Source organism: Mirounga leonina, unplaced genomic scaffold (genome assembly GCF_011800145.1).
Source record: "Mirounga leonina isolate KUSES-001 unplaced genomic scaffold, KU_Mleo_1.0 Mir_200, whole genome shotgun sequence".
Classification (NCBI taxonomy): Eukaryota; Metazoa; Chordata; class Mammalia; order Carnivora; family Phocidae; genus Mirounga; species Mirounga leonina.
In genome coordinates, this window is record NW_023270503.1 from 13,500,387 (window position 1) to 13,512,734 (window position 12,348).

Here is a 12,348-nt window from a genome sequence, read left to right on the forward strand (position 1 = left end):
ACCTTGCAACTTCCACCTAAGTTCGTTCCAAACACGTTTTTGGAACTCAGGTGCCATAATATGAGGAAGCCCAAGAATCTCCATCAAGAGTAACTTGAGGTCCCAAACTAACAGTTCAAATGAACTCCAAGCCAACAGCCAGAATCAATTTGTCAATCATGTAAGTAAACCATCTTGAAAGTAAATTCTCCAATTTACAGTCAAGCCACTTTGAGTAAATTTCATATATGTGAGCACTATAAATGTTTTTGTTTTAAACCAGTGAATTTTGAGGTAGTTTGTTACTCAAAATAGATAGCTGGAACACCTCCTATCTTAACAATAACCCCCAAAATAAAAAATATAAACATGAACTTTGTCTTTGATGAAATGAGCATTAATGAAGACAAGGGAAAAGCAAAGCGATCTGCATTACAGAACTCCAAAAAGGGTCTTCAGCTGAACTGCAGAAGAGGCTGGGGTAGGGCCAAAACCAAGGAGACTGTATTTTATTTTTTAAGATTTATTTTAGAAAGAGAGCACGAGTAGGGGGAGGGGCAGAGGAAGAGGGAGAGAGACAGAGAGAAGCAGACTCCTCACTGAGTGTGGAGCCTGACACGGGGCTTGATCTTATGACCCTGACATCATGACCTGAGCCAAAATCAAGAGTCAGACACTTAACTTACTGAGCCACCCAGGTTCCCCGAGGGGACAGCATAAGAAGTAGACTCCTAGGTCCCACCCTTACTTAGCACAGACAACTTCCCTTAGCCCCATAAAAGATATCAAGTATAATCTCTAGACAAAGTGAACCAAAGGTTCTGGGCTCAGGACATGTTTACACAGGTATTCATAGTCTGAGCACAAGTGAGTTAAATGATAAGTCTATATGGTAAATGGCGATCTCCACTTCTATAGCCTAGCTTTACAATGTCAGCAACAAAGTTTATATTCCCCAAGCAAGAAATTTGGAGGATCCATCACTTAGAGAAAATGAATTATTCTAAATGAAGGAGCCACCAAAACTAACACTTGGAGGTTCCAATAAATAAGACGGCCTGCCACTTCTACAACTTGCCTCCGCACACAGAGCTTCCGTTCAGCTTTTATGTGCCTTATTCTTACATAGAAGCAGAAAAATAAGGATCACCAGGCTTGGAGGTAAGCTTCCAACAGGAAGCAGAACAAAGGAAAAAATCATGCCTGGAGTAACAGAAAACCTGAAGAAATGAAATATCTTCAAAAACATAAGAAACCTGGGTGGCTCAGTTGGTTGAGTGTCTGACTCTTGATTTGGGCTCAGGTCATGATCCCAGATGAGATTGAGCCCTGTGTCAGGCTCCATGCTCAGCAGCGAGGCTGCTTGAGATTCTCTCTCTCATTCTCCTTCTGCCCCTTCCCTCCGTGCTCACACTCATGTGCATGCTCTCTCTCTCTAAAATAAATAAATCTTAAAAAAAAAAAAGATAAGAAAATGGACACCTGAGTGGCTCAGTTGGTTAAGCGTCTGCCTTCAGCTCAGATCATGATCCCAGGGTCCTGGGATCGAGTCCCACATAGGGCTCCTTCCCCAGCAGGGGAGCCTGCTTCTCCCTCTGCCTGCCATTTCCCCTGCTTGTGCTCTCTCTCTCTGATAAATAAATAAATAAAATCTTTAAAAAAAAAAAGATAAGAAACCATTTCTTGGAAATATAATGCAAATCACTTTTTGAAAATAAATATGACAGTGGAAAAACATTTTAATATTAGAGTTAGAAGATAAAGTTGAGGAAATTGCATACAAAGTAGAATGTGATAAGTATTAGGAGCAAAATGATAAAAAAAAATTAAGAGGAATAAAATTTTAAAGACCCATACCTCAGATAATGAATCTAACAGTATCTAGAAAAGAAAATAAAACAACCAAAAAAGACTACCTATGAAGAGGAGTCAGGATAGCACTAGCTCCATCAATATCAACACCAGAGGTCTGAAGACGACTGAGCAATGACTTCCAAATTCTAAGTTAAAAAAATGATTTTCAACTTAGAATACTACATTCAGTTAATTAAGTGTGAATGAAGGACACAGCATTTTCAGAATTTCCAAATCTACTCATTCTTTCTCAGGAAGCTATGGTAGAATGTATTCAACCAAAATGAAGGAGTAAATTGAGAAAGAAGAAAACAAGGGGCACCTGGCTGGCTCAGTCAATAGAGTATGCAACTCTTGATCTTAGGGTCGTTGAGTTTGAGTCCCATGTTGGGGGTAGAGATTACTGAAAAAAATAAAAACAAACAAAAACAAAAGAAAGAAGAGATCCAAATGGAAAAAGAAGCAATTGTGCAGGGAGAATCCAAGAGAATATAGTCCAGATTGCAGTGCAGGGGGGAGGGTGGGAGCTCCTAAGTGAGGACTCCCAAGAAAAAAAATAGAATTGATAATAGTTTATAGTGTTACCAAGTGGAAAGTGATATAGAAAGGTGTTTTACAGAGCTGGAGGAAGGGAGAGAAGGGAGGGGTGGCTGGGTGGCTCCATAGTTAATTGTCTGCCTTCGGCTCAGGTCATGATCCCAGGGTTCTGGGATCGAGCCCTGCATCGGGCTCCTTGCTCGGCAGGAAGCCTGCTTCTCCCTCTGCCCACTCCCCCTGCTTGTGTTCCCTCTCTGGCTGTCTTTCTCTCTGTCAGATAAATAAAAAAATCTTAAAAAAAAAAAAAAAACAAGGGAGAGAAGGGATTGAAAAAAACTATGCAAATGAAAAACTATGACTTCCGAAACAAAAAGTTAAAAAAAAAAGGGGGAAACAATGACAGTGTATTAGTTGACTTAACAGAGAACAATACTTATACCTGTTTGGCATCCAAACACAGCATAAAAATTTAAAACTACAAGCATCCTAGACTTATTCTACTTTAGCTTACTGATTTTATATAGATGACGAAAGGAGTTTTTGAGATGTTAAATGACATACATTACAATTCCAGATGTATCGGTTGTTGCTACTGAAGATACTCAGCCATTTAGTCTACAGATAGACATGGTTTCAGTAGTTGGAATATACCAATAATGCTGGCATTCCGAGATCTGGTTCTAGCTCTACTTCTAAGTGTGTAAAATTAGGGAGGCAACAACTTCTAGATTTGAAGTTTTCTCTAAAATTAGAAGAATAGTACCTTTCCATACTATTTCAGTTAACACAAGGGTCAAATTAGATATTGGGGGGTGCCTGGGTGGCTCATTCATTAAGCATCTGCCTTAGGCTCAGTTCATGATCCCAGGGTACTGGGATCCAGCCCCACATCGGGCTCCCTGCTCCGCAGGAAGCCTGCTTCTCCCTCTCCCACTCCCCCTGCTTGTGTTCCCTCTCTCGCTGTGTCAAATAAATAAATAAAATCTTTAAAAAAAACTTTGTGAAGGCTTAAAAAAAAAAACAAATTAGATACCGGGTTTTAAAAAGCATTAAAAATAATTAAAAAGTTGTTTATATTAGTAAAAATTATTAGCATTTATGTAAGCATTATGATGTGAGAAGAAGAGACACAGTTATCTGGTTGATAGATAAGGCAAAGCAAATACCAAGGCCAACTTGCCTCTTTCCACACAGAGCAGATGCTCAAAGCTCTTTGATTCATTTGTTTTATATTTGGTTATTTGGCTATTCCATATTTGAAAGTTTTGTTTTCAATTAAAAACCATTAACCATCCTTAGTGGATTTCCACCTAATAATGCCTTTTTAAAAAGCCCATCTGTCATTAAAATATATGTTTTCTGGGGCGCCTGGGCGGCTCAGCCGGTTAAACGTCTGCCTTGGGCTCAGGTCATGATCTAACGGTCCTGGAATAGAGCCCTGCATCGGGCTCCCTGCTCAGTGGGGAGCCTGCTTCTCCCTCTCCCTCTCCCACTCCCCGTGCTTGTGCTCTCTCACTCTCTAATAAATAAAAAATTTAAATATATATATATATACACACACACACACATATATATATATACACACATATATATTTTCTTCCATTGAGGGTAATGGTTTTTTGAGTCTCAGATTCCACTGAGAAGAAAACTATGAACTCATTCTTCATAAAAATGTGTGTGTGGAGTCGTTGCAACTTCTGGGGAGATTTGTACCCCTGGTGCGGGAGCTACGGGGCTCAGAGACAGTGCTTGAAGTAGTGGGTGCGCCAACATGTCCCGTGGTTCCAGCGCTGGTTCTGACCGCCACATTACCATTTTTTCACCCGAGGGCCAGCTCTACCAAGTAGAATATGCTTTTAAGGCTATTAACCAGGGTGGCCTTACATCGGTAGCTGTCAGAGGGAAAGACTGTGCGGTAATTGTAACACAGAAGAAAGTATGTGACAAATTATTGGATTCCAGCACAGTGACTCACTTATTCAAGATAACTGAAAACATTGGCTGTGTGATGACAGGAATGACAGGTGACAGCAGATCCCAGGTACAGAGGGCACGCTATGGGGCAGCTAATTGTAAATACAAGTATGGCTATGAGATTCCTGTGGACATGCTGTGCAAAAGAATTGCTGATATTTCTCAGGTCTACACACAGAATGCTGAAATGCCTCTTGGTTGTTGTATGATTTTAATTGGTATAGATGAAGAACAAGGCCCTCAGGTGTACAAGTGTGATCCTGCAGGTTACTACCGTGGGTTTAAAGCCACTGCAGCAGGAGTTAAACAAACGGAGTCAACCAGCTTCCTTGAAAAAAAAGTGAAGAAGAAATTTGATTGGACATTTGAACAGACAGTGGAAACTGCAATTACACGCCTATCTACTGTTCTCTCAATTGATTTTAAAACTTCAGAAATAGAAGTTGGAGTAGTTACAGTTGAAAATCCTAAATTCAGGATTCTTTCAGAAGCAGAGATTGATGCTCACCTTGTTGCTCTAGCAGAGAGAGACTAAACATTGTAGTAAGTTTACCAAATCCATGACGCCACTTGCCTGTGTGTTTGGTAGCAACAGACCAACATTATGGAGGCCCCTGGATTGAAAAAGGAATCTCTCCCACTCCTGCCCTGCCGCTGAAGTGGTTAGGACTCTGTATAAATAAAAACAGTGCTTTTGGGAAAAAAAAAAAAATGTGTGTGTGCTTCTGTGGGCACATGCACTTACAAACCAAAACAATAAGACAATTTTTCAAACAATTTCATTTCATAGATTAATGAGCAAATCTGGGAAGGGAGATGTATTTTTTTTTTAAAGATTTTTATTTATTTATTTGACAGAGACACAGTGAGAGAGGGAACACAAGCAGGGGGGAGTGAGAGAGGGAGAAGCAGGCCTCCCGCTGAGCAGGGAGCCCGATGCAGGGCTCAATCCCAGGACCCTGGGATCATGACATGAGCCGAAGGCAGACGCTTAATGACTGAGCCACCCAAGAGCCCTGGGAGATGTATTTTATATATAATCTTTCAAAAATCTCTTTTATATTTTATTTTTGTCTATGTTGATTTCTACTGTCATTCCCAAGATGGAGAATCAATCAGTTAATATTCTTAGGAATTTTCCTGCAAAGAATAAAACATCTATTTTATAACATTAAGATATAGGTTGATATATAGTTTATACTCAGGTATAAAGGCCTCAGCCTTTACCCCTCCCCCCCACTGTTAAAGGTAAGTTTATTAATGATTGTCCTTTCTTTAAAAAAAAAAAGTATATGTGTATATGTGTGTGTATATATATATATATTTTTTTTTTTTTTTTTTTCCTTAAGTAATCTCTACACCCAATGTGGGGCTCAAACTGATGATCAAGAATCACATGCTCTACTGACTGAGCCAGCCAGGTGCCCCAAAAACCTTTTTTTTTTTTTTAAAGTAATCTCTACCCTCAATGTGGGGCTCGAACTCATGACCCTGAGATCAAGAGCTCTATGCTCTACCAACTGAGCTGAGCAGGCACCCTTGTAATTGTCCTTTATTAATTAGGAGTTCCCAAATAATTTCCTCTAAACATGATAAACTGTTTTGATGTTATTCTCAAAAACTTATTCAGAAGTTTGACTATTTTGGACTCAGCCTGACCCACCTACTTGTCCCCCTTATTTAGTTAGTGGTCTGCTTGATAATACTTAAAAACACATAATGGATAAAGAAATATTTTGGCTCCTTAATTTCATTGGCAACAACAAATTACCCTGGTTTCTGGCCAGGTGTTTCAGCTTAGTCTGAGTTGTCTTGTGGACTATCTGTATCTCTCTATTCTAAAATCAAGATTATACTCACTTTTATATTTCAGCTTTTCTGAATATTCTATCCCAAACCATGTATTTTTATTTTTACACTGGCAGTTTTCTTCTTCAAACTAACTATTAACAATTTCACCTTAGCCACAACTTCTTTAAGGATAATTAAAGTATTCTGTTTTGTTTTTTTTCCCTACTGTTCTTACTTGTGCAGTCTCTGCGTGTTCCAGCATTTCTTCGAATTCCTGATACTCATCATCATCTGGTTCAGCACCTGAGAGGCGAGCTGCCCTGGCCATGAAATATGGAGGCAGCTCTCCAATTGCTGTACCGATACCCTATGTGCAAAACCAAATAGTCACATGAGATTCTGTTCCCAACACAGTGACACTAAACAGATCAAATCTATATTTTTCTACATCACCAAAAGCATGTTAAGATGCATGTGTTAGGGAGGAAAACATATATTGCAAAATCAAGAGAACATATTGTGAATCCTGGTCCTAATATTGACCTGTGCAATGCCAGACAACATAATATACATTGAACTCTTATACAATACCTGGTGCATTACAGATATGAAATTAATGTTAAGTTCTCTAGCGTCTCTACTTATACTGTTATTTTGCCAGCTTCCCCCGCCCCCGCCGCCGTTTTCAAATTTTCAAATGATTCGGTAATAAGTATTCACCAGTAGAACTGTTAGATAAAATATTAAAAAAATTTTTTTTCTAGGAATTTTCTGGTATTTAGGGTGTTGCTTTAATCTCAATACAACATTATTTTGTGCAGAGTTAAAACTTTTAACAAATCGCGGTCAGGAAGCCCCTTGAAAACTCAACATTAGGATGGATAGATTTTCACCACAGGAAAAATGTTTATTTCCTCAGGACATTGAGTGACTCATGTTTCAGTCACTTTGTGGATTCTTGTTTTTGAAGAGAATTTTTTTTCAATCAGCTTAGGACAAAAGGATGAAAACAAAGGTAAGAGAACCAGAACTTGGTTTGGACTTAAAAGGCTTAAATACAAGATAATAATGTAAAAGGTACACAGTCTCTAGGAAAATTCTCAACTTTGAACCATCCTTCGCCTTGAGTCATAGTGAATGAAAAAGCTTTGGTAATTCTCAGAAACAATTTTAGGTCTTTCTATTCACTCTGTACTATGACTCTGTCAGCAAATGCCTTGAAAAGAATCCCCAAGGAACATTATCAAATTCAAACATTTTGTGTTCACAGTGTTATATTCTGATGTGTGGAATCAACAATCTCCAAATGAAACTGCATTATTCACATGTGAAACAAGAGTTCTGAAAAGGAATATATTTAAGTGCAAAAAGAATCAGGCTATACTTAAAGAACATAGATGAGAGGGAAGAGAGACTATACATCGAAGGATATATGAAAAAAACACAAATCATATTTTGCTAAACAAAAAAAGTTAACATTAGTCAACTTTGGAGGATATCAGAGAACCAATTTATTATTTAAAAAACAGGTAAAAAAAGGGAAAGAATCCATTACTTATCCTGTCTTATCTATATGAAAGATATCTCAGGGTAACCAAATTGGTGAAAAGGAGGTTTCTTTTTTTTTTTTTTAAAGATTTTATTTATTTATTTGACAGAGAGACACAGCGAGAGAGGGAACACAAGCAGGGGGGAGTGGGAGAGGGAGAAGTAGGCTTCCCGCTGAGCGGGGAGCCCGATGTAGGGCTCGATCCGAGGACCCCGGGATCATGATCTGAGCTGAAGGCAGACACTTATTGACTGAGCCACCCAGGCGCCCCAAGGAGGTTTCTCTTTATAAAAATATTCTAATCAATAACTAAAGAAAAAAATGATGTGACTGGAATGCCCCCAGTTTATAACCCCTAATAAAATAATGAACTTGTATCACAATGGTGCTGATATCACAAAAAGAAAGACAATCAGACATTATTATTCCTTGTGATAGAAATACACAAGACTATGAAGTGTATTCTTGTCAAAAAAAGTTTTTTTTCAAGCCTCTCAATCTAACTATCAACTCACAAGAAGCACAGGGAACAGAGAAACATATCTGAACTATGCCAACTGGGATACAATTAGTAAAATCCAGACTATGGGAAACTATATTTGACAAACAACCCAGTTTAACCACAAATAAATTTCAAACAAAAAACAAGGAAATAAACACAATCAGAAAAATCTGAACATTAATGGGGTAACTGATTTGAAGCGACTATTCCTAATTTGTCTTAGGTGTGATAATTTTTTTTAAGTCCTAAGATTGATATATTTACAGATGAAATGTGATATGTTATGTAGGATATGCTTCAAGATAATTGACAGCCAAGTGACAAAGGATATAGATAAATCATATTAGCGAGGAATTAATATTAGCTGAGGTTGGGTAATAATATAATAAATTAATTATAATTCTCTATAAATTTTTTCCCATTACAAAAAATGGGAATAAAAATTACTTGCAACATTTTATTCAAAACATGAACTTCTCTTAAAACCTGTTAACTCAAATGTTCAATAGTTCTGAAAGCAATCATATGATTCAAACTCATGACAAGTTTCCTTAAAGCTAAAAAGGAAGTAATAATGTATTGAAATGAAATCAAGAGCTACATACTATCTTATACTTGGTTGACCATATTTATTGTTATAGTTTAATTCTGCTCATGTTTTCCCACATTATCAAGAAAAAAGAATGGTGATCACGAGTCAATACTCTGTTTTTTATGCTTATAAATAAATAAAAGAAATATAGTCATCCAGACAGGTCCCCCCAAACACATTATATTCTAGACATAAAAGCTTATTTAGTCATTTATCTCAAATTAGACACTGAAGTCCCATAATCTCAAGATTCTTACAAAACAATTTTATAATTCTTGCAAAATCAAAACAAAAAACCAAAACAGAACTATGGAACACTAAAAACTGTCAGCCTAGGTTTAATTAAGGGGAAGAAATAACCGGCTTCCTTATTGCAAAACAGAGACAAGTGGTTTTTAGTCAAGCAATAATTCAGAAAGCTCTTCTAAAAACCATGTGCTCCATATCAATTGATTACCCTGAAGTCCATGCTTCTTGAATTGGAGAAGAGTTTAACATGCACAAAATATGCAAAACCAAGAGGGAAATATCTTCCTGGAGTGTCAATTTTTTTTCAAAGATTTTATTTATTTATTTGTGATAGAGAGACAGCGATTGATAGAGCAGGAGCAGGGGAGCAGAGGGAGAGGGAGAAGCAGACTCCCCACTGAGCAGGGATCCCAATGTGGAGCTCCATCCTAGGACCTTGGGATCAAGACTGAGCCTAAGGCAGATGCTTACCCCACTGAGCCACCCAGACACCCCTGGAGTGTCAATTTTATTCAAAGATTTGGGGGAGGAGAAAAATCCTGAATTTTTAAAAAGTTTTGTCAAGTGGATTCACAAGCAAATCAGCAGCATTTTGCTTTTCCATGTTGGGAATCATAAGTTTAATGGTAAAAATCTGGAGAGCAGAAAATTTTACATAAGCTGACTCTCAGAAATTACAGTTTTGTATTATCTGTGTATTAATACTTTTTAAAACCAAAATCATTTTTCTATTACATATTCCAATTACAAACATAAATCAGAGGTTAAGAGCAGAAGTTAGGAGGGTAAGCTTGAAACCACTGAGAAATTCAGGGTTCTTACAGCAATGTTTAAAAAAAACCAATTATACAATCCTAGTAGAATTATCAAGACTGTTTTGCAAATAAAAGAGAAGATCTGCTTCCGGTTTCTCTTGGGTCAGTTTTAAAATGGCTTCAGGAAGGAATGAAGTTCTGACATGTGCTACAACATGGACAAAACTTGAACGCATTACGCTAAGTGAAATAAGCCAGACACAGAAAAACAAGTGTTATATGATTCCATTTATATAGATTAGACATATTCAAAGAGGCAGAAAGTAGAATAGATATTATCCCCCCACCCTCTCTCTCTAAAATAAATAAATCAATCTTAAAAAAAAACCTGTTAAGATGGTAAAACTTACATTATGCATATATTACCACAATAAACACCCTCTAACCATGAACTTAACAAATAAATGACTTTAAAAGGTGATGCTCTTTATCTAAAAGTCAACACACATGCTCTTCTCTTCCCTGCCCTCCTGTACCACTTTACTCCTTATCATTCTTAGATTGGAACTGAAACATCGCTTCTTCATGGAAATCTTCCCTGAATTACAAATCAGGGAAAATTTTTGTGTTATACAGATATCTCCTTCATATTTATATATATAATTTTTCCATGATATTTACTTATACATTTTTTTCATGATAATTATTTCCCTCACTAGAATGTAAAGCTCCACGAGGGTAGAGACTGTTCGGTTTTGCTCACTCTGAATCTCCAGTGCTTGGATACATAACTGTTACTGGAATTCATGAGCGAAAAAATTTCTGAAGCCTCGCACTGGTGATACAGCCAAATTGTGGAAGATCAGAAGGTGCAAATGAAAAAAAGTAACTAATGATCAACAATATCAAACAATTCATTTTAGCGTGCTCCTAAGACCCATATGAACAAGTTGAAACTGAGGGTAACCCTGGTCTTTATGTTGTAATTGAAAGTACTTTGTATTTTAATGATTTTACTGATTCAGTACATTTAAGTGAAGTCTGTAAAGACATTTTATTTTGCTAAGTACAAATTAGATAAAAATTTCAAATAAGTTTTTAATCAAGCAAGATATTCTCTTGAAAAAAACATATGGATATGAACACAAACGGGACCACATCTGTGAAAAGTAAACTATAAGAATCAAAGCCAACACATTCTAAATTAAGTTTCTCAACCTCAGTAGCATGAACTTTTTATGACTATATCCCACTTAACCATTTTAAAATATAAAACTAAGTGGCATTAATTGCATTCACAATATTGTGCAGCCATCATCACTATTTCCAATATTTTTCATCACCCAAATGGACTCTGCACCTATTAAGCATTAACTTCTCATTCCCCACAACTCTGGTAACTTCGAATCTACTTCTTGTCTCTATGAATTTGACTCTTCTAGACAATTCACGTAAGTGGAATCATACAATATCTGTCTTTCTGTGTAATCACTTATTTCACTTAACATGATGTTTTCAAAGGTCATCCATATTGTGGCACGAATCAGAACTTCATTCCTTTTTATGGATGAATAATAATGCATTATATGTACATACCACATTTTTTGGGGGGAGGGGCCTTTCTCTTTTAATCCCCTCCCTGCTCCAACTCTTAAAGAAGTACCCAGAAATCAAATGCAAGGAAGCTCAAAGAGCCAAGGCTAGCCAGCCCAAGATTCGCAGGCTCCCTCCTACAGGGGCTAAAGTCTGGATGCTGGGGTCTCCACTCAGAGTCTGGTAGTAAAAGCTGGTGCAGAATAAGGTGGTTCCAGAAGCTAGCAGTAACCAGCCCAGAGGGACTTTCTGCAATGGGGCAATCCTAACAGAGCCAGGCTGTGTAAGAAATGGTGTTTGTTGGTCTTGTCAAAGAGCTCCTTCCTGTAGGCATTCGGAAACGGCACCGTGCACCCCCGCAGGAGACCAAGCCTAAGGCCCTGGCTCTGGACAAGACGCCCAAGCAGTGGAAAGCAGCCCCTGCCCTGGCCATGGCAGTGGATGGTCACCTGTATTTTATATTTTGTTTATCTATTTATCTGCTGAGGGACACTGGGCTGTTTCCACCTTTCTGAAAATGTGAATAATTCTGCTGAACATTGAAGTACAAGTACCTATACTTATACCTGAGTCCTAGTTTTCAGTTCTTTGTAGGTATTTACATAGGAGTGGAATTAGAGGAGGATCATATGGTAATTTTATGTTTAAGTTTTTGAAAATCCACAAAACTCTTTTCTCCAGCAGCTGAATCACTTTACATTCTCACCAACAGTCTATAAGAATTCCAATTTCTCCACATCCTAACACTTGTTGTTTTCTTTAAAAAAAAAAATAATAACAGCCATCCTAGTGTGTGTAAAGAGATATTTCCATGTGTTTTGGATTTGCACTTCCCCAATGACTAAATGATGTTGAGAATCTGTGTACTTACTGGCCATTTGTATATCTTCTTTGGAGAAAAGTGTATTCAAGTTCTTTGCCCATTTTTTAATTGGGTTGTTTGTCTTTTGTTGTTGAGTTGCAGAAGTTCTTC

General features: G+C 37.5%; 2 protein-coding genes and 1 pseudogene across 9 annotated transcripts in view; 1 reads left to right on the plus strand and 2 right to left on the minus strand.

Annotated features, from left to right (window-relative positions):
- Positions 1-12,348, minus strand: part of VMP1 (vacuole membrane protein 1) — a 139,307-nt gene that overhangs the window by 63,503 nt on the left and 63,456 nt on the right. For 7 of the 8 annotated variants that reach the window (XM_035026707.1, XM_035026709.1, XM_035026713.1 and 4 more), the window contains one exon: positions 6,371-6,502. The exons of the other annotated variant lie outside the window; for it this stretch is intronic. In XM_035026707.1, coding sequence (XP_034882598.1) covers positions 6,371-6,502 — 132 coding nt within the window. The remainder of the gene's footprint in view (positions 1-6,370; positions 6,503-12,348) is intronic. 8 annotated transcript variants of the gene reach the window in all.
- Positions 4,060-5,046, plus strand: LOC118024680 (proteasome subunit alpha type-6-like). The gene has a single exon (XM_035026715.1). It carries the CDS (start codon positions 4,142-4,144, stop codon positions 4,877-4,879), a length of 738 nt encoding a protein of 245 aa, XP_034882606.1. The 5' UTR covers positions 4,060-4,141; the 3' UTR covers positions 4,880-5,046.
- Positions 11,128-12,290, minus strand: LOC118024683 (annotated as a pseudogene).